Raw genomic sequence first — 21977 nt, 5'->3', positions numbered from 1 at the left:
CCACTGAGTAAAATGTTGTAACAAATCGCCCATTGTACTCACCTCCCGCCTTCAATACATTGATATGTATTGGGAACATCGCTGTCAGCTAGGGACCATAGAAGGCAAGGGGCCTTCGATGGAGGGTAACTTTGACCTGTGGATTGTACACATACTTCTGTGTCCATTCCATGTCACTTGATGAATGTCACTAGAGGGTCTGGTGCCTAGCTTCAAAAGCACCGCATAATCAGGGCCCAACTCATCTCACTGGTCACCATCTTTCCTCACTCACACTGAGCTAGTGGGGGTCTGGCCATATGCAAGGCTGAAAGAGGGACCGAGGGAAGAGCTCATTTCAGTTTCTCACCATGGACTATTTTTTCAAGATCACTTTGTGGAGAAAAGATGGGGCATGAGGATGAAAGCTCAAGGCTCATGCTTCAGTCCAAATGAGAAATGACGGTAGCTTGAGCACAGCAGACACAGAAGGTTGTGAACAGATTTAGAATTTATTTTGGTGAGAGAACCAACTGGACTTATTAATAGATTGGATGTAGGGCGTATGGGAAAAAAAGAAGCAAACAAGACTGATAATTCGTAGGCAATTATGTGGATAAATTTCAGAACATGGATATCATCTGTCTATTTATGACGATACTTGTCATGGCACTTGAAAAGATCATCCACGGAGAAAAGAGGAAAAGTGAATTGCTTGAGGATTAATTCGGGGGCACTCAAGGTTTAGGGGTTGAGCAGAGAAGCAGCTGGCAAAGGACACTGTGGAGGAGCAACCACTGGGGAGGAGAAGCAGTAAGTGTGGTGCTGCAGGTGCTAAAGAAGACAGGTGCAAGAGCCAAAGGGTAGTCAGCTGAATCAACTGTGGTGTGAGGTTGATGAAGACAGCGAAGGACCATTGGATTCGGTTGCTATGAAGGCCATGGGTAACCTTGACCTCCTAGGCTTTAATAGGAAGGAATGGATGAAAGCCCCGATACACATTCTCACAAAGACCATCCAGCCTACCTGAACTCCCCATCTTTGGCGCTCCAGAAAAGCCACACCCTTTGGACTTGCAGACCTGGGTTTGCACCCTGGCTCTTCCACTTACTACCCATACGAACTTGGGCGACTTAGCAATCCTTTCTGAGCCTTAGTTGCCTCTTCTGTAAAATGGAAATAATTACATCTTATGGCATTGTCATGTTTGTTATGGGATGTCACATATAAAAGCATTAGGCTCTGGAAAGTGGTAGGTGCTCAAGAGGTGGCAACTATTATTCTTACCATAATTTTCCTCTCCTGTGTTGCTTGTTCAGTGCATTCTAGGCAGGCAAGCTCCCCTCATCTCTGCGTAACTGGCGCTTCTGCTTGACAAGCCCAAGCACAGAATCACTTTGCCTAACACAGTACCTAACATGAACTACAAGCTCAATTAAATGTTTGTGATAATGGCAACTGAATGAAAAATATTTGCAGCATGTCCACAGAAACGCTTAGAGGATTAAAGTAGAGAGTACAATGATCAGACCCTTCCTTTTCTATAAGGACCCCCAAGGTGTGTATTGTTTCCGAATTAATGGAGGGCTGAAATTAGGCTCCTTTTCCCATTTTTAAAGAGCAGGATGCCTTTCTTAAAGCTTACCCAGGAATTAATCACTGAGCATTTTCTATTGTAGATATCACTACTCTCTAAAGTAGAAATGTCACTCAGAGAAAATCAGACATTCAGGTAATTCAAAGTTTTATTGAATATGCTTTACAAATGGGCATTTGATTGTCATATCCAAGTACTCACTACAAATCAGAAAAACAAATCTTACTTTTAAAACTTAAAGCAACCTTGCTGCTCCTAAAACCTTAAAGAAAAGTCTTAAGTTTTTTTCTTCCAGTACTTGTTAATTTCATTCAGTGGCACCCTTCTTAGACCACCTCCTTTTTAAATTCTATTTATTTATTTATTTTTGGCCATGCCCTGTGGCATATGGTATCTTAGTCCCCAACCAGGGATCGAACCCGCACCCCCTGCGCTGGAAGTGCAGAGCCTTAACCACGGGACCACCAGGGAAGTCAAGACCATCTCCTTTTCAGAAAGAACCTAAGACACTGTTTTTTCTCACAGCTCCTCTCATTACAAAGCTTCATCTTCACCACCACAGTGAGGATAAATGGAAAGAACATCAGACTTCATGCCAGAAAATCTTTTCAAATTCAGACAGTGACACTTCCTATGCATTAGAGTAAATCAACACGTCTCTAACCTTAGTTTCCTCATCTGCAAAATGAGGATCACAACACGTATCTTACAGGATTATTTTGAAAACGAAAAGAAGTAAAATATGCAGGTGTAATTTATAACTTATAAAACACCATCAAAATATGTCCTAGCATTATTACTCATGTATGAAGAGGGATCGTTCATTTTTCAATGCATATTTATTGGTCATTACCATGTGGCAGACATTTTGCTAGGCTGTATGATACACATCAAAAAATATATATATCATGGGCCCTAAGGAGCCAATTACATATATATCATTCCAGTGGGGAAGAATCATGCTCTGGGTGGAGAGAAACATGCTCTTGTGTGGCCATGGGTGCTAGGAAGCCAGAGAGGACACTCAGACAGGGGTGTGGAAAGTGAGGGCATTCAGAGGACTTCCTGAGGGGGTGACACTGGAACTGTCTCACTGCAGATCAAAAAGCAAGACATCACACTCAAGTCAGTCCTCTGTGAGGTGAGCCACACAGTCCACAGTCCTGGGCTCCCAGCCAGTTCAAAGGTAGCCCAGCCCGCTAAGGCAGGATTTCTCAACCTCAGTGTCACTGATAATTCTGTTCTTCCGGATAATTCTGTGTTTCGGGGGTGCTATCCTGTGCAGATCATAGAATGTTCAGCAGCATCCTTGACCTCTATCTACTAGATGCCAGTACAACCCCCCACCCTCAGCTTTGACAGACATTTTAACTGCCCAATGGCCCCTGAAGGGCAAGATTGCCTACAGTTGAGAAATACAGCCTTGACATAATAGAAAACCAACACAGGTGATTCTAGAAGGAACGCATTTCATACAGTTGGTGCTTAGACTTATACTAGTTAGTGCTCAACAAATACTGAATGAATGAATGAGCCACCCAGAGCCCATTTGACCTTTTGGGTCTCATGTAGAAGAGCTCTGAGCTAGTAATTAAGTTCTAAGGTGCCGAGTGAGAGGTAACAATAACACCACGTCCATTTATACTGCGCTCTGTGCAAGTTGTATAATCTGGGGCAGGTAGTTCAATTTCCCTGAGTCTCTCAGGCTCTTCGGTTCCTAAAAGGGGATATTAATCTTATCTTGCAAGGTTGTTGGGAGAATTACATGAGATAATTGATGAAAAACATAAAGCATTAGAGGTTTAGGAACACACTCCTTTGGTGCAGTTGACAAGAGGAATCTTAGCAGGATGCTCTCCCAGCGCCTGCCACTAAGCTTTACCCTTAAAAAGGACTAGAGTAGTTTGAACATATGCTTTTTTTTGTTATAAACGTGGAGAATGCTGAGCACGGCACCAGGAACTGACACATCAGCTATCCAATTCATTGCTCACAAGCAACCAGGTTAGTCAAAAGGCTCAGGGAATTCCCTGGTGGTCCAGTGGTTAGGACTCCGTGCTTCCACTACAGGGGGCATGGCTTCAGTCCCTGGTGGGGGAACTAAGATCCCACATGCCACGTGGTGCGGCCAAAAAAAAAAAAAAATGTCAAGAGGCCCAGAGAGTTGTGACTCGCCCAGGATTACACAGCAAAAAAATACTTCCCTGAATTCAAAAGGCACTAGGGCTGGCCAGCCTGCTCACCACCACCACCTCCATCACACCTAGGCTTATTTAGCTGTGAGTTTTTGGAAAATGCTTTGTGTATTCTGTGTTCTGTAGTTTCCTATAGACATACATGACCAGATCGGGAAATTTCTCCTGAAAATACTGGGAAGGTTCTCCAATTTTTGACTTCATCCTGAAATGAAACATAAATATTTTGATATGCTTGCCCCAAACTCTGCATCCCCCCTTTATAGCATATGGCCCTGGAAATCTTTTTTGCTCCCCTGGTTTCTATAGCAGAATAAATGAGGACTTTGGAATCTGATAGAGCAAGATTCATCCCCTGACTCTTCAACTAATGGAGTAAACTTTGGCAACTTAAGTTTTATGAACCTCAGTTTTATTATCCATAAAATGAACATAATACTATCCCACAATCCCTTATCTACAATGCTGAAATCCAAAAAAGCCCTCAAAACTGCAAGCTTTTTGTGAGTTTACAGCTAAGAATTTTGGTAGCGAAAGCTAATTGGATTAACACGGGGCTACTCTTCCAATGCTACATTCGCTTTACCCAGCCACGCAGTCCCCTGTGTTTCTTCACACAAGAATCGCTAGCCTACTGTTAAAGGGGGCTCAGCAAAAAATGAAAAGGAAGAGGAGAACCTGCAGGGCATGTCCACTGTTGACTGTAAGACCCTTGTGATGGCCCTTTTCCACACAGAAGGAGGAATGACTTTCATCAAAATAAATATTCTTCTTTCTATCAAATTAGCAGATATAAATTTAGAACTGGAATTTTTCAATTATTCTCATCTCAAACATGACTTCTCATACATGACTTACTCTCGATTCTTTTTTTCATTGATATGCTCTCCCAAATTCCGGATGAACTTCAGCAGGTCACCCACGGTGTCCTGATAAACGTTGCCTTTTTTATAAAACTCATTCATTTTTTCCATCACAAATTTGTCAATCTAAAAAAACATTACACAAGAATGTGGTGGCAACACAAAATAAATCCTGAATGTTAGTACAAAAAGGCAGAGTACAAATCTGAATGTATGTCAAAATTTCCACTAATTGATAAAGCAAATTAATACAAAGAAAAGAATGGACGTAAGCACCGTACACCACAACGCTAACTGTAGTTGTGTTTGGATGTGGAATTATAAATAACTTTAAATTCGTGTATCTATTTTCCAAGAGAATTGTTTTCATAGAAATTAACTACATTAAAACATGGTTTAGGAAATCGTTGGCTACTATACGAGGAAATTTGCTCACTATACTCTACAGTAGCACTGTCCTTGTGGCCACCCTTCCAATTTCATACTTGATTACATCTCCTCCTTCAAGAGGGTTGTCTTGACTGAAACCAGGCGTTGCAGCCATTGCCATAGTGAGTGTAGTTGTTCTTTGTTTTGTTTTGTTTGTAATTATGTTTCCAAAGGTTACGTGTTTCTCCTTGTCCCTAGGTGTTCCAGGGCAGCTGCTGTCATATTAATAATGCCTTCCTGGGCTTCCCTGGTGGCGCAGTGGTTGAGAGTCCGCCTGCCGGTGCAGGGGACACGGGTTTGTGCCCCGGTCCGGGAGGATCCCACATGCCGCGGAGCGGCTGGACCCGTGAGCCATGGCCACTGAGCCTGCGCATCCGGAGCCTGTGCTCCGCAATGGGAGAGGCCACAACAGTGAGAGGCCCGCATACCGCAAAAAAATAAAATAATAATAATAATAATGCCTTCCTCTTGTAGATGGCTCTGATAGGTAGAAAGAGTCTGGAGTAAGAGAATAAGATGCAACAACCATGAAGCCAGAGGGTCCCTTAGGAAGAGTAACTGGTGACTAGAAGCCTGCCTGGGGGTACTATGTGTGGAGCACATGTGAGAAATGCTGAGCATGTATGTGTACTAGAAGAGGCAGCCATGTGAAGAAGGTGGAGTCCACACTGGAAAACTGGTTGCACGCCCAGGAAAATGGGCAAGTCACCAAAATCAACAGGACAACAAAGCTGAAAATGAAAAGATAAGACTTGAAGTCAATCAAAATTCAACATATGTCAATGAAATTTAAGGGAAAGAACCAATGAACTGGGAGACAAAAGAACAGAATTCTCTTTCCAGCTCTGCCAACCTCTGGCTTTCCAGCCCTGAGTATTTGGGGTTCCACCTCTGAGCCTCAACTTCCTTGGCAATTAAATGATTTGGTGGACTTGATGGCATCATAACATTGTGCAGTGAGCCGCTTTAGCGCGTGGCCTTTTTTTTTTTATTCCCATTTTTTTATTGAAATATAGTTGATTTACAATGTTGTAATTTCTGGTACAGCAAAGTGATTCAGTTATACATATATATACATATTCTTTTTCACATTCTTTTCCATTATGGTTTATTAGAGGGTATTGAATATAGTTCCCTGTGCTATGCAGTAGGATCTTGTTGATTAAATACGTTTTTATATTTTTATTTTTAATCAGTTTTAAATGTTTCTCTAGGGGAATTGGCACATCTAATATTTGGTCTCATTTGTATTATCTTTTTTTCTGTATCTCTATTTTCCTATTCGCTTTTCAATTCTGTACCTTCTATTACAGTAGATTGGGTATCCTTTTGTCATTTGTAGTACAATCAGAATAAAATCTTATGTAAATTATCTGAGGATAAAAAAGTAGTTCTACCATAATTTTTCATGTTTATAAATAGAACTGAGGCTCCTTTCTCTGGATGATAGAGTCTTGCGTCTTTGGGTTCAGCCCCATTTTCTCCAACCCCCTTGTCTCCCAGGCTCCTCGTTGTTGTATCTTGTTCTCTGGAAACACTTTTTTTTTTAATTATTTATTTTTTTTGTGGTACACGGGCCTCTCACTGTTGTGGCCTCTCCCGTTGCGGAGCACAGGCTCCAGACACGCAGGCTCAGCGGCCATGGCTCACGGGCCCAGCTGCTCCGCGGCATGTGGGATCTTCCCAGACCAGGGCACGAATCCGTGTCCCCTGCATCGGCAGGCGGACTCTCAACCACTGCGCCACCAGGGAAGCCCCTGGACACACTTTTTAAAATTACATTTTTGCACCTTAGAACCCACCTGTATCATCACATCTGATGACTGATAACGTTCCATTACCTCCATAACCTTTATCTCTCTAGTGATATTTAGCACCTTATTTGTACTTTCCTCTTCATTTCAATTCTGTCCTTCCTTCTTGTGCCTCTGGACCTTTGGGCTTTGATTGACAATTTACCCAACACCACTGCATTTTCTCAAACCTTGCTTCTGCTTTCAAACAGAAAGTAAAGGCCAGATAATTAACCTTCAAGAGAATGACTTTCCTATATGGTCTGAAAATAATGCTCCATTTAACACTGAGTGGAGAGTGAGAAAAGAAGGGAAACAATAGCTTTCATCACCTGCTTCTTCTGTGCTTTGTGCTCTATACTTCTCTTATTTCTACTTTTGCAACCACTTTTACTAGCACTTCAGTCTTGAGGTTGGATTTCTCCTTTCTATTGCCTGTAGTACTGTTTCTCTGTCTCAGACATTAAAAAGAAAAAGAAAATGACAATCTCTATCAGCTACAGGTTAGCACATGGCCTTTAAGCCAGAGTGCCCAGCTTCAAATCCTGCTGCACCCTTTACTGATTCTGTGCCTTTGAAACAAATCACTTGTCTGTGCCTCAGTTTACCCACCTGCAAGATGGAGCTAATTGCCTCAGAGGCTGTTGTAAAGATTAACTGTGGTTACTCATGGAAAGTCCTGAGAACTACAGCTGCCATGTAGTTAGCACTACGTGATCGTTAGCTATTACTATCATCTGCTCTGGTTTCAAATGTCTTTGTTTCTACAAGTTTAATTTTTAGCTGAACTTTTATAGACATTCATTTAGCAAAGAGTCATGGCACACCTACTCCATGCCAAGAATACAATGACAGACAAGACAGCGGATGGTCTCTGCCCTCGTGGAACTTACTGTGTAGCAAGAAAGAGAGACGTTAAGCCAGCAATTATGAGTGTGATATGTGGTCTAGAGGCAAGCAAGGGAAGGAAAGAAAAATGAGATGCAGAAATGAAGAGGTTTGAAAGAACTCTTCAACTCTTAAGATACAGAAGCTGCTGGTCTCACTCAAAGACTTGAGAGCTATGGATTTTCCCATAATGCTTTGCCCATGTCTCTGGGGTACCCAGCATGTATCCCACAGCCATCATTCTGTGGGTCTCTCCGCCCCACATGGATGCTGTACTCTGTTTTGTATATCTCTGACCTTGCATGGGCCTAACACATACTGGTACTTGATAGATGTGTGCTCATTAATAATAACGAAAGTTCTGGTAGTACTGACTAGACTGAAATGGTGATTAATTTTTATGTTCCACTATATTGAGTGGACCTTCTCTGGAAGAGGAGGAATTTGAAAGATCATGTTTTTTTCTTTTCTTTTTTTTTTTTCATTTTCTGTGCTCTCATACAGAAAATAGGTGTGTCTATGTACATGGATGTTCAGGCAGGGCTGTTCACTGACAGCAGAGGGAGCCAGTCTCCCTGGATGGAAATGCCCCATGGGGGAGTCCCTCCTTTGGGCTAAACTCTATTTCATCAGCTGCTCTTGTCACAGTGGAAATAGAATTATTAGTCAGACCTCGCTCAGAAAACAAGGCTTGAGAGAAAGAGTCACAGAAAAGAAAAAGGCTCTTGGGCTGTGACAAGGCCATCCTAAAGAGGAGCCTGGATGAGTCTCTCAGGAGGGCCTGGCCTGGAGCAGAGACTCAAAAGGGCAGAGGGGACCTGGGATGGGAGGAGGGAGAGGAAAATCCCCTTTCTCACCACTTGGTTGGGCCAGGCCCGTAGTATAAAAAAGTTAGGAAAACCAACATAACACATGACACAGATTCTTATTCCTGGAATAACTCCCAGACCATAGGAGTTGTTCGCACCTTAGTTGTCCACTGGGCAAAACTTGTGGAAAGTTCAGATGTTCCAGGTTGCAGAAGCTGGAGGATCTTGCCCTTAGCATTTCTCATTTTGATGTCAGATTCATTTCCCACATCCCTAAGGGTCCTGTAGCGGCTGAGAATGACAGAATCATCACGCTTGTTCCATCCTAATTCCATCTAATCTTTACAGAACTATTAGATTTTGGCTTTTGATAGGAGCAGCAAAAGCATGTCTCTGAAATCTGCATAAGGGGAGAGCTCTCTCTCTCTCTGTTTTCCCTCATCCTTTTTCTATTCTTCAATGGAGAAAACCAGATCCAGAGAAGTTCAGTCACTGCTCCAATGACACCCAGCCAGGAAATGCCAAGCTGAGAGAAAAGCCTGGGTCTGCTGACTCCCAGCCTGACTCCTGCCCACCTCACCATGATGGTTAATTTTATGTGTTAATGTCACTGACCACACAGGGCCCAGGTTAAATATTATTCTGGGTGTGTCTGTGAGGATGTTTCCGAGGAGATTAGCATTTGAACCAGTGGACTCAGTAAAGCAGATGGCCCTCCCCAATGTGAGTGGGCATCATCGAATCTATGGAGGGCCTGCCTAGAACGAAAGGGGAAATTCGCCCCTCTCTGCCTGGTTGCTTCAGCTGGGACATGGCTCTTCTCTTGCCCTCAGCTGTCCCAGTTCTCGGGCTTTCAGACCCTTACTGGAATCTCCATCTTCAGCTCCCCTGGTTCCCAGACCTTTGGATTCAGATTAAATTACACCATTGGCTTTCCTGGGTCACCAGCTTGAAGATGGCAAATAGTGGAACTTCTCAGCCCCAATATTGCATGAGGCATTTCCTTATTTTGTACATATATAAAGAGCCCTGACTAATACACTCACTGTCTCTGTCCTGGAGGCCTGTAATATACACTCAGTTTTCCTTACCTCGCCCAACTCCAAAAGAAGGGATGACCCAGCAGGCCACTCAGATGGTCCTTCACATTGTCCCCAGGGGAGAACAGGTGATGAATGAGGTCCCGAGTTTCCTCATCTGGAGAAAGTCGAATCAACTCTCCGTGTCTTAGATCCTTCAGCCTCTCAAAAGAAATGTCTCCCAGGTTTACCACGTACAGGACCAGCAGTCCCAGGGCCTACACAAAAGCCATAAATCAAGCCAAAAGCGCTTATGAATTTTCGCTCTATTTGGGGAACTTTGGAGGGTGTGGCACAGGCTATGAGCAAATGGAAAACGGGTAGAATCTCGAGGAGATTCCACAGCCTGGTCAGGGAGAGAAGGCATGGGCTTGTGCATAGAGAACTCTTCAGGGTAGTATAGTCTAGGATACTACCCCTTCAAGGTAGTATAGTTTATAGGTTTAGGTTTATAAGGAACAAAAGATAATCCCAGGCCAGAGTTGTCAGGGCAGACTGCTTAGAGGAAGAGGAATTTGAACTAGACCTCAAAGTACGGATAGAACTTAGATAAACAGGGGAAAGGGAGAAGGTTTTAAACAAGGGGGATGCTCAGAGTCTGGGTGGGAACTGGGACTTTGGGTCGGGCCTATGTCAGGCCACAGATAAAGGAGCCAGACCAGGTCCCGCAGAGTAGAGTGAAGGCCCCAGAAGTCAGGGCACAGCAAGGGAGGAAGGACCAGGAAGGAGGCCAGCATAGAAACTGCACTGGGAAGGACACCAGTCAGTGAAGGAGCTAAAATCTGGAGCCGCTGAACCAGAAAGGCCAGGCATGGATGGAGAGTTCTCGTCTATTGGGTTGGAAGTTCAGCGCCCTGGAAAACTCCAGGCGAGAGCTGCGCTGACAAGCTCAGAATCTATCTGGGAGCCGTGGTCTGCAGAGGCTACGTCTCTGTTCTGTCTCCTCTCTGGAGAAACAGTTCTTTCAGGATCTTAATCTTTGGTGCCAAGTTTAGTCTCTTTTGAGGTGCGGATCGATCCCATCCCTCCGCTATGCTTGAGAGGGCCTTAGTCGCTGGCCCTCCTAGGAGTTTGGCACACGTGTTTGAATAGAGTGGGAAAAGAAATCTCATTTACTTTGTCTTTAGGCAGAAAATACCTCCTACAGGAATTGTGGAATTATTTTGGAGAAAATCTCCTGGCGGTAATTCTGGAAGAACTGTGGCGTGTTCAGTGTATTTACTATTCAGCCTGTGGGGTCAGAGAGAGATCTGAAGAGATAGAGAAAGGGGCCACGGCGATGGTCAACCCCACACCCACTTGGCTGTCTGCAAGGGAGTGAAGGCAGTGAGTACCAGGGAAATGCCGTGAAATGTCTTTCCTTCTGGTTGAAATAGGAACATCCTCTAACTGGCCACAGGGAGTAAAGTAATGAACAAAGAAGGAAGCAGAGAGATGGGAAAGTAAATTGTTTGTAGAAATTACCTTTAGATCTCTCTTGATTTCCTGTGGATCTCCGGTCCACTTGATGCTTTTATCGAAATCTGCCAGGTAAGCGCCATTCTTGTAATCTAAGGGAGAGTTTGTAGAGATGCATTGAAAATCCTCATTCTCCACATGCTGTAATTAATTTAAATAAGTCTGTAACACAATGTACAACCTATCATCTCTGAGGAAGACAATGATAAGTTCATATCTGCTTTGCTGTTTGCTTCTCAAAACACTGTCATGTGCACTGTGTCGTTTGATCTCTCAGGTATCCGCCAAGAGCAGGACTTACATTTTATTTGTTCCAAGCCAAGGGGTGGGGAAGCATGAGGATAAGTATAACCAGCTCCCCAGTCATGCAACTCCTGGGGTCAAAGAGCACAGATCTGTAAAGAAGCTGCTGGCAGGAGTTAAGGTTACATCCTATAGCTAAAGAACAACTAAACAACAAGGATCCGAATCCAAGACCACCTTAAGCATAGCATTCCACCAAATCAAGCCCACTAGTCACTGCCCACTAAGACGTTGTAATCTGTTACCACGAATAAACCATGTGCTGGTAATGAGTCACTGCCTCCTTGCCCCCTTCAGAATCTTCCTCCCTTAAAGGAAGCCACTAAGTCCTCAGAAAGAGGGATGCATGGATGAGAGAGGTCAGGAACAAAATGAAAGGTGGGTGAGTCAGTAATTTGTCCTCGAAGAGGTGGCTTAAAGGAGTCTGAGAGGAAGGCTGGGTAACCCCACACAGGATGATGGCCAGTACAACTGTGTGCTTCTCAAACTCCTTTCTTTATGAACTTAGACATCACAGTTGTGAGGAAACTCAGAGTCTAACAAAAAGGAACCCACTAAATCATTCAACAAGTGTTTAGTGAGGGGAAAAAAATGATGGTGAGGAAGGAGAACACAGTCCTGGCCCAATGAGAAGTGCAGGCTTCTCATTGTGGTGGTTTCTCTTGTTGTGGAGCATGGGCTCTAGGTGCGTAGTTGTGGCTCACGGGCTCAGTAGTTGTGGCTCGCAGAGTTTAGAGTCTCTGGGCAAGGAGACTGATACTAAAGGAGGATAAACATTAAATTAATTGCAATTTTGAAAATGCTAGCCAAAAGTGCAGGATGCCCTAAAAGTGGATCACAAGAAGAGATACATGGCTGGGGTGGGGGTGCGGGGAGGGTGGAGAAGTTTTCTTTAAGGAAGAGACACCTAGGGAATCCCCTGCTGGTTCAGTGGTTAGGACTCCAAACTTCCACTGCAGGGGGCATGGGATCAATCTAGTTGAGGAAATAAGATCCCACATGCCGCATGGTGCGGCCAAAAAAAAAAAAAAAAAATGCAAGAGACGCCTAGACAGAAAAGATCAGAAAGTAGAATTTGGGTAGGTGAGTGGAATGGGGAACAGAGGGAAGAGAGAATTCCAGCTAGGAATGCGTGGAGAAGTCCACTCTGGCAGAAGGAAGGCCCAAATGTGCACTTGAGGAGGAGGGACAGAGTCAGAAAGTTGCTTGTGATGAGGGTGAAGGGGCAGATGGGGTGCAGATCAGAAACCACAGACCACTTTCGATTATTTGAAGTGATAAATTCCCTTCCCTTATTTAAGCCACTTGGAGTCGAGTTTTCTGCTACTGACATTTGAAAGTACCTAATGGAATACCTCACCTCTCTTCTAACATTTGATTTGTTTTTTACACGCCCCAATTTTTTATTTTCAGTTTCAACAGACATTGTTAAAGTGCTATAAAAAGTTTTAATGCTTATGCCCAGTTTCTGCACTACAGTGTAGAGAGGGAATTTGGCCCTGCTGGCACCTGATTTGGTGCCAGTGGAACTGGTTTCATACTTCTGGCCTCCAGAACTGTGGGAGATTAAATTCCTGTTGTTTTAAGCCACCAGATTTGTGACAATTTCTTTTAACAGCCATGGAAACGTACACATTTGGTTAGCTATGTTTCTTTGGGTGTAAATTCTTCTGTTTCATGCCTCTCTTTCACGGTATTGGCACCTCTTGCATATCCTAAGTGATTTTCGACTGTAAGCCTTACTTTGCGGTCAAGACTCCCTGATGTCCTGTGAGTTGTTTCTGTTAATGCCACCCAACAGAGTGGAGGGATGGAAGCAGTCGTCAGAGCTTCTGCTTTGCATTTGATTCAGTGAAGCTCGGGGGTAAGCAGGACATGCCACTTAGTAGCTGCTTTGGCAGAAATCTTGCATGTTTAACTGCTCTTTGTTTCTCTTGATATCACCAATGACCCAGTGTCTCAAGCAGTCCCCCTGTCTGTAGAAGAAAGGTCTGTCATAGATGCTTGGTCCCTGGGGAAGAGGGGAAGCCCAGGGTTTGATCTTCCTAGTGTCGACTGTCGCAGCAATCTGCCTGCTAGCTGGTCCTTGGTCCTCTCCTGCTTCTGGCTTCCATCACTTTGGAGTGGCACTTTTCTACACTGTTCCTACGTTCATAAGTAATGTTTATCTGTGGCTTCCTGCATTTGTCCTGGACTCCTGTATTATTCTTCAATCCCATCCTATCTATGTTTAGCCTCTCCATGATTCTTCAAGGATTTTGTCCTCTAGGAATTCTTTTTTTAATGTTGATCTCAGTTATGAATTCATTTAAAAATCTTTTCCCATCATTGGAGGGATTTAATACAGGGAAGAGTCTGCAGTATGTGCTAGGTTCGCCACCTTGAGGCAGAAATATAATCAGTTCTTTACTGTTCAAGCTTAAGAATGGAAGAAGTGGTGCTAGAAATTTCAAAGAATAGGTAGTCACAACTTATTTTTCTTTAGAACGTGATGTGTGATCCTTTTGCATCAAGACCAGCAGGTAAACTTGGGAAGGACCTCACCTTTGGCTGAACCTCAAAGACTTCCTTACTGGGTAGAGTTGCACATATTTCTGGCCCTTGTCAGTCTCCCCAGCGAAGTTGCTTAAAACCAGGAAGGAGTGCCACAAACACCTGTCCTCACACTAAAACCAGATCTTACGTCTACCTATTTCTCTCTTCCAGGACCTTAAGTACCGTTCTCTGACTCTCAGTACCCACATCTTCTTTTTGCCCTGGTCCCTTACACCAAGCTTAAATGTCAGTGCATGTCTGTAGGTTAGGTATCTGCTTCTGCTTAGCCCTCTAGACAAGCACCTGGCCTTTGTTGGGCACTTACAATGTACAGATGACTTGTCCATTTGACATACTGCACTTAGACCTCATAACAACCTTATGAGGGAGGTATTATCAGTCTCAAGTGAGGAAACCAATGCTCACAGAATTAAGCGACTTGCTTGAGGTTACAAAGCTACAAAGTGGTGGGACAAGGCTGCAAGGCTCCTTAAATATGGCTGAAGCCAAGGCTCTTTTTACTGTCCCACCTTGCCCTCTGGGACTTTACACTCAGCTCTGCTTGTTTTTTTTTTTTTGGCGGGGGGGGAAGTTTTGAATTTTATTTTATTTATTTATTTTTCATACAGCAGGTTCTTTTTAGTTATCTATTTTATACATATTAGTGTATATATGTCAATCCCAGTCTCCCAATGCATCTTGCTGCCCCCCCACTTTCCCCCCCTTGGGGTCCATACGTTTGTTCCCTACTCTGCTTCGTTTTTTTGTTTGTTTGTTTCTTTGGCTGTGTTGGGTCTTCGTTGCTGTGCAGGTTTTCTCTAGTTGCGGCGAGCAGGGGCTACTCTTCGTTGCCGTGTGCAGGCTTCTCATTGTGGTGGTTTCTCTTGTTGTGGAGCATGGGCTCTAGGTGCGTAGTTGTGGCTCACGGGCTCAGTAGTTGTGGCTCGCAGAGTTTAGAGTCTCTGGGCAAGGAGACTGATACTAAAGGAGGATAAACATTAAATTAATTGCAATTTTGAAAATGCTAGCCAAAAGTGCAGGATGCCCTAAAAGTGGATCACAAGAAGAGATACATGGCTGGGGTGGGGGTGCGGGGAGGGTGGAGAAGTTTTCTTTAAGGAAGAGACACCTAGGGAATCCCCTGCTGGTTCAGTGGTTAGGACTCCAAACTTCCACTGCAGGGGGCATGGGATCAATCTAGTTGAGGAAATAAGATCCCACATGCCGCATGGTGCGGCCAAAAAAAAAAAAAAAAAATGCAAGAGACGCCTAGACAGAAAAGATCAGAAAGTAGAATTTGGGTAGGTGAGTGGAATGGGGAACAGAGGGAAGAGAGAATTCCAGCTAGGAATGCGTGGAGAAGTCCACTCTGGCAGAAGGAAGGCCCAAGTGTGCACTTGAGGAGGAGGGACAGAGTCAGAAAGTTGCTTGTGATGAGGGTGAAGGGGCAGATGGGGTGCAGATCAGAAACCACAGACCACTTTCGATTATTTGAAGTGATAAATTCCCTTCCCTTATTTAAGCCACTTGGAGTCGAGTTTTCTGCTACTGACATTTGAAAGTACCTAATGGAATACCTCACCTCTCTTCTAACATTTGATTTGTTTTTTACACGCCCCAATTTTTTATTTTCAGTTTCAACAGACATTGTTAAAGTGCTATAAAAAGTTTTAATGCTTATGCCCAGTTTCTGCACTACAGTGTAGAGAGGGAATTTGGCCCTGCTGGCACCTGATTTGGTGCCAGTGGAACTGGTTTCATACTTCTGGCCTCCAGAACTGTGGGAGATTAAATTCCTGTTGTTTTAAGCCACCAGATTTGTGACAATTTCTTTTAACAGCCATGGAAACGTACACATTTGGTTAGCTATGTTTCTTTGGGTGTAAATTCTTCTGTTTCATGCCTCTCTTTCACGGTATTGGCACCTCTTGCATATCCTAAGTGATTTTCGACTGTAAGCCTTACTTTGCGGTCAAGACTCCCTGATGTCCTGTGAGTTGTTTCTGTTAATGCCACCCAACAGAGTGGAGGGATGGAAGCAGTCGTCAGAGCTTCTGCTTTGCATTTGATTCAGTGAAGCTCGGGGGTAAGCAGGACATGCCACTTAGTAGCTGCTTTGGCAGAAATCTTGCATGTTTAACTGCTCTTTGTTTCTCTTGATATCACCAATGACCCAGTGTCTCAAGCAGTCCCCCTGTCTGTAGAAGAAAGGTCTGTCATAGATGCTTGGTCCCTGGGGAAGAGGGGAAGCCCAGGGTTTGATCTTCCTAGTGTCGACTGTCGCAGCAATCTGCCTGCTAGCTGGTCCTTGGTCCTCTCCTGCTTCTGGCTTCCATCACTTTGGAGTGGCACTTTTCTACACTGTTCCTACGTTCATAAGTAATGTTTATCTGTGGCTTCCTGCATTTGTCCTGGACTCCTGTATTATTCTTCAATCCCATCCTATCTATGTTTAGTCTCTCCATGATTCTTCAAGGATTTTGTCCTCTAGGAATTCTTTTTTTAATGTTGATCTCAGTTATGAATTCATTTAAAAATCTTTTCCCATCATTGGAGGGATTTAATACAGGGAAGAGTCTGCAGTATGTGCTAGGTTCGCCACCTTGAGGCAGAAATATAATCAGTTCTTTACTGTTCAAGCTTAAGAATGGAAGAAGTGGTGCTAGAAATTTCAAAGAATAGGTAGTCACAACTTATTTTTCTTTAGAACGTGATGTGTGATCCTTTTGCATCAAGATCAGCAGGTAAACTTGGGAAGGACCTCACCTTTGGCTGAACCTCAAAGACTTCCTTACTGGGTAGAGTTGCACATATTTCTGGCCCTTGTCAGTCTCCCCAGCGAAGTTGCTTAAAACCAGGAAGGAGTGCCACAAACACCTGTCCTCACACTAAAACCAGATCTTACGTCTACCTATTTCTCTCTTCCAGGACCTTAAGTACCGTTCTCTGACTCTCAGTACCCACATCTTCTTTTTGCCCTGGTCCCTTACACCAAGCTTAAATGTCAGTGCATGTCTGTAGGTTAGGTATCTGCTTCTGCTTAGCCCTCTAGACAAGCACCTGGCCTTTGTTGGGCACTTACAATGTACAGATGACTTGTCCATTTGACATACTGCACTTAGACCTCATAACAACCTTATGAGGGAGGTATTATCAGTCTCAAGTGAGGAAACCAATGCTCACAGAATTAAGCGACTTGCTTGAGGTTACAAAGCTACAAAGTGGTGGGACAAGGCTGCAAGGCTCCTTAAATATGGCTGAAGCCAAGGCTCTTTTTACTGTCCCACCTTGCCCTCTGGGACTTTACACTCAGCTCTGCTTGTTTTTTTTTTTTTGGCGGGGGGGGAAGTTTTGAATTTTATTTTATTTATTTATTTTTCATACAGCAGGTTCTTTTTAGTTATCTATTTTATACATATTAGTGTATATATGTCAATCCCAGTCTCCCAATGCATCTTGCTGCCCCCCCACTTTCCCCCCCTTGGGGTCCATACGTTTGTTCCCTACTCTGCTTCGTTTTTTTGTTTGTTTGTTTCTTTGGCTGTGTTGGGTCTTCGTTGCTGTGCAGGTTTTCTCTAGTTGCGGCGAGCAGGGGCTACTCTTCGTTGCCGTGTGCAGGCTTCTCATTGTGGTGGCTTCTCTTGTTGTGGAGCATGGGCTCTAGGTGCGTAGTTGTGGCTCACGGGCTCAGTAGTTGTGGCCCGCAGGCTCAGTAGCTGTGGCGCACAGGATTAGTTGTTCTGCGGCATGTGGGATCTTCCCGGACCAGGGCTCGAACCCATGTCCCCTGCATTGGCAGGCGGATTCTTAACCACTGCGCCACCAGCAAAGCCCTCAGCTCTGCTTGTATCCTTGAATGTTGATTTAGTTTATTTTGGTTTTGGTTTGCAGCAGTGGACACTGTTCGGTCTGCTTGCAGTATGTTTCACCGTGTCACATCTTAACCTGGATCCCAATTTTAACCTCAGCTTTGCCATTAAGTTTCACTGTAACTGCCACCTTCCCTGAAGGAACACACTTTCTAGGTTCCCTGACTTGCAGACTACTCTAAGAATTCAAACTTCTGGAGCTGGCTCCATCCAAGACCTACAAATCTGTATTTGCCAAGGGCAATATAAGGTTAGCCTACTATTCCATTGGCATCCTCACCCTCCACGTGGAATACGGGTTATACCTGGTAGCAGGAGAGGTTGCACTGTCACCATCGATTTGTTACATTAATCCTCAAACTGAACAATCCACACTGACCCTAGTTCTTCCCTGTTCTGCCACGAAAATCCTTTCCTCTCGTAACAAAAGGCCCTACGTTTCTAAGAGAACACTGGGGACTTACCTATTAACATGTTTTGTGGCTGCAGATCCTGGTGAGTGTATCCAGACAGGTGTAGTTCCTCAACAGCCTTAAATAGAGATGAGAGGACATTTCGAGCAAACTCATCTTCCTTATTTCGCACAGCCTCCCCTCTGTGGTTGGCCAAGTGCTCCTCCAGTGTGTGTTCACACAGGGCGAGGCACACATACAGAGAGCCCTTGTAGTTCTCACTGCCATAGAATGTCACCACATTACTGTTGATTCGGTTGCTCTGCAACGAGGAGACTTCATTTTGTCCATGTGTGCTGCCTTCATAGAATAGCTTCACAGCTACCTCTTGGTCTTCATAGAACCCCAGGTAGATGCCCCCTTCAGAAGTGTCAGCAATTTTATATTCTTCATCAATAAAGATCTTAAGTTTGCCAATCATAGGGCGGTATATCCTGTGGAGATGTTTCAGGGCTTCCCCCCAACGTGAGCTCTGCGGCTTCCAGTCTTGAGCAGGAGCGTGAAAATCTTCTACGGCTCCATGCTGGCGAAGAAACTTTGCAAGGTCATGGTCATAATTGCGCCTTGCTATGGCAAGAAGGTCTCCACAATCTGTTCTGGCTCCTTTGTGGCACAGCAACTGGGCGATTTCCTTCAGCTTGAGTTCAACAGCAAGATGCAGTGCTGTTTTGCCCTCATTGTCTGTGTCATTGATCTCTATATGTTTTTGTTCCAGAAGCATCTGTACCAAACCCAGGTTCTTCTTTTCCACTGCCAGAATCAGGGGCGTCTTCTTTCCTTCCCCCCTCACACTGACATCAACCTTACAGTCCAGCAGAAGGCGAGTAATGGCCTTCACCTTCTCATTGTCAGAGTGCAGAAGAGCATAGGTCAAAGCATTTCTGCCCATATTGTCTCGGGCATTGACATCTGCCCCCATCTCGTGAAGGAGGATCCTCACGACATCTACATGCCCTTCTTCAGCAGCATCCATGAGAGCAGTGGCCCCTCCTTTCCTAATCTTCTCTTGATCCTGCTTTGTCTTTCGATGCAAATTCACCTTGGCTCCATTGTTATACAGGAACCTTAAGGCTTCGACTCTACCATACGCAGAGGCTTCCATGAAAGCTGTGAAGCCATGAACATCGCACTCGTTGACATCTGCTACTTTCGGAAGTAAAAGTTTGAGCACCTTCACATTTCCAGTGATGCCAGCAACTATGAAGGGAGTGGCCCCATTCCTCTTCCGCAGACAAGGCTCAGCACCATAGTTAAGCAGAAGATCCACAATGTCCTCGTTGCCACTTTGTACTGCATTATGCAAAGGTGACCAGCCCCATTCTTCATCCTGGAAATTGACATCAGCCCCTTTTTTTAGCAATTGCTGGACCAGCTCAATGTCATCTTTTTTAGTAGCTTTAATCAACAAATGATTGTCTTCCTCTGAAACCCTCCCATTAGTAGAGGGTGTGGGTCTTTCCTGAGAATTGTTAGGGCTCTTGGTCTCCATGATGGTAAATACCACTGGTTACAAATTTTTTGCCTTTTTTTCAAGAAAATGAAAAACTTATCTCCTTGGGATTTGATCAAAGAGACGTGGAACTCTTAGAAAATCCTGTCAGGGTAAATCAGAATTATCTGGCTACAGACCACCAGTATCAGAAAGGACAATACTCTTGAAGTCTTCTGACTTTCCACCTGGAGATGAGAGAGGAACTTCATAATTTTATAATAGTGAGAAAACATTTAGACTTCCCTGGTGGAGCAGTGGTTAAGAATCTGCCTGCCAATGCAGGGGACACGGGTTCGAGCCCTGGTCCGGGAAGATACCACATGCCGTGGAGCAACTAAGCTCGTGAGCCACAACTACTGAAGCCCACGCGCCTAGAGCCCACGCTCCACAACAAGAGAAGCCACCGCAATGAGGAGCCTGTGCACCGCAACGAAGAGTAGCCCCCGCTCGCAGCAACTAGAGAAAGCCTGAACGCAGCAACGAAGACCCAATGCAGCCAAAAATAAATAAATTTATAAAAAAACGAAAACATTTGAATTTGAGAAATTAATTTTACTAGCAACTTTTTCAAAATACATCTATTATAGAAATTTTTATTATAGAATATTATAAATATATATAAATTTTAAACAAGAAAATTATTACTTTATTCTCCCATTGCCCAGGAACAGGTATTGTTAATATTTTAGTATATTTCTATAGATTTTTAAAAAAATAGTTGGGCTCATGCTCTGTAAGTAACTTTGTATCCTGCCTCCTTTCATTTAATGCCTTATTATAAATAATGTCCTATGTTATTACAAGTGGGATTTTTTTTGGTTTTTTTCGCGGTACGCGGGTCTCTCACTGTTGTGGCCTCTCCCGTTGCGGAGCACAGGCTCCGGACGTGCAGGCTCAGCGGCCATGGCTCACGGGCCCAGCCGCTCCGCGGCATGTGGGATCTTCCTGGACCGGGGCACGAACCCGTGTCCCCTGCATCGGCAGGTGGACGCTCAACCGCTGCGCCACCAGGGAAGCCCTACAAGTGTTTTAAAACATTTTGATGGCTATGCAATATGCCATCAGAGAGGTTTTTCAGTTCTCTACTATGGAGCAAATTTTTAAAATAACTTTTAAAACAGAGTTTCAAAATGATTATTTTTTTTCACAATTCGAAATAATGTTGGAGCAAATTTAACTTACTTTAGCTTGTTTTCTTATGATAGATCTTATAATAGATTTCTTATGATAGATTTCAAAGAACTGAATGCCGAGTCAAAGGCTATGATTGTTTTTAGGATTCTCAACCTATATTAATACATTTTTTCCCAGTGCCATATAAACATACTCTTACTAGGAATAGATGGCCTTTTAAAAAAACCAGAACCCTCATTTAATAAGAAAATATGTGTTTTTCATCAGTTTGTGTTTCTGGTTGAACACGCTCAGCACATTCCTGGTTCTTTGCATGTGTGCAGTCCTATTCAAACTAGTGTAGAGTATGGTTAAGAGCTCGGACTCCCAACTCAGCAAGATCGAAGTCTGAGCCCCGGTCTTGTAATTCTAGACTCTTACTTCCTAATCGTGTAACCTTAGATTATTAAGTCTCGATTTTCTGTTCCCTCAAATGGGGGCAACAATAAATACAGTCCCCCGTATAAAGTGCATTGAAGTAGGGAGAGGGGGAAATATTAAGCCTTCGATAAATGGTAGAGCTAATTACGTCCGTTTATGAAAACAAAAGTTAACAAATCCCAGTCTCCCCACCCATGTGCATATACACACTACACAAATAGGGAACCTGGGGTGTCAGTTTAATCCAACTGCCCTTGATCAGCTCTGAGCAATTTAGACCCAATTCAAACAGCAGATGGCAGCAAACTGTTACCTGAATATTTACATAACTACGTCTGCTGCAAAATTCACAGAGCAACCATTTTTCAGCAATCTCACCCCCTCCGACAGTGTCAAAGCCCTTACCCCAGAGGTCTAATCAAATGTGCAGCGGAAGCACAATCACCCGGTAATGAACTCTCTGGACCCAATGTTTGTGTAAACACTTCCGGTGACAGTGAGTGTGAGGTGGGCTGGAATAAAGGACCAGAGAAGGAAAGAATCTCGAAGAAACCTGGAAGACTCAGGGTTTCTTCGAACTTCTTTCCTCCTCCGGTCTTTTATTTATTCCAGCCCACCTCCAACTGCTAACTTCAGTGTAATACAATCGTTTAAGAATACCACATCTTGGACTCCTTTTGAG

At 44.0% G+C, this 21977-nt stretch overlaps 1 protein-coding gene across 1 annotated transcript; it reads right to left on the bottom strand.

Annotated features, from left to right (window-relative positions):
- Positions 1 to 1715: 1715 nt before the first annotated feature.
- On the bottom strand, positions 1716 to 19988 carry RNASEL (ribonuclease L). The gene is given in 7 exon segments (XM_082834505.1): positions 1716 to 3852; positions 3855 to 3976; positions 4630 to 4760; positions 8712 to 8844; positions 9645 to 9850; positions 11097 to 11182; positions 18262 to 19988. Coding segments are annotated over 7 exon segments (2211 nt in total). The 5' UTR covers positions 19739 to 19988; the 3' UTR covers positions 1716 to 3796.
- Between the last annotated feature and the right edge of the window lie 1989 nt (positions 19989 to 21977).

Source organism: Leucopleurus acutus (assembly GCF_964270905.1).
Source record: "Leucopleurus acutus genome assembly, chromosome: 2".
Taxonomy (NCBI): domain Eukaryota; kingdom Metazoa; phylum Chordata; class Mammalia; order Artiodactyla; family Delphinidae; genus Leucopleurus; species Leucopleurus acutus.
This window is presented reverse-complemented; position numbering and strand designations above follow the sequence as displayed.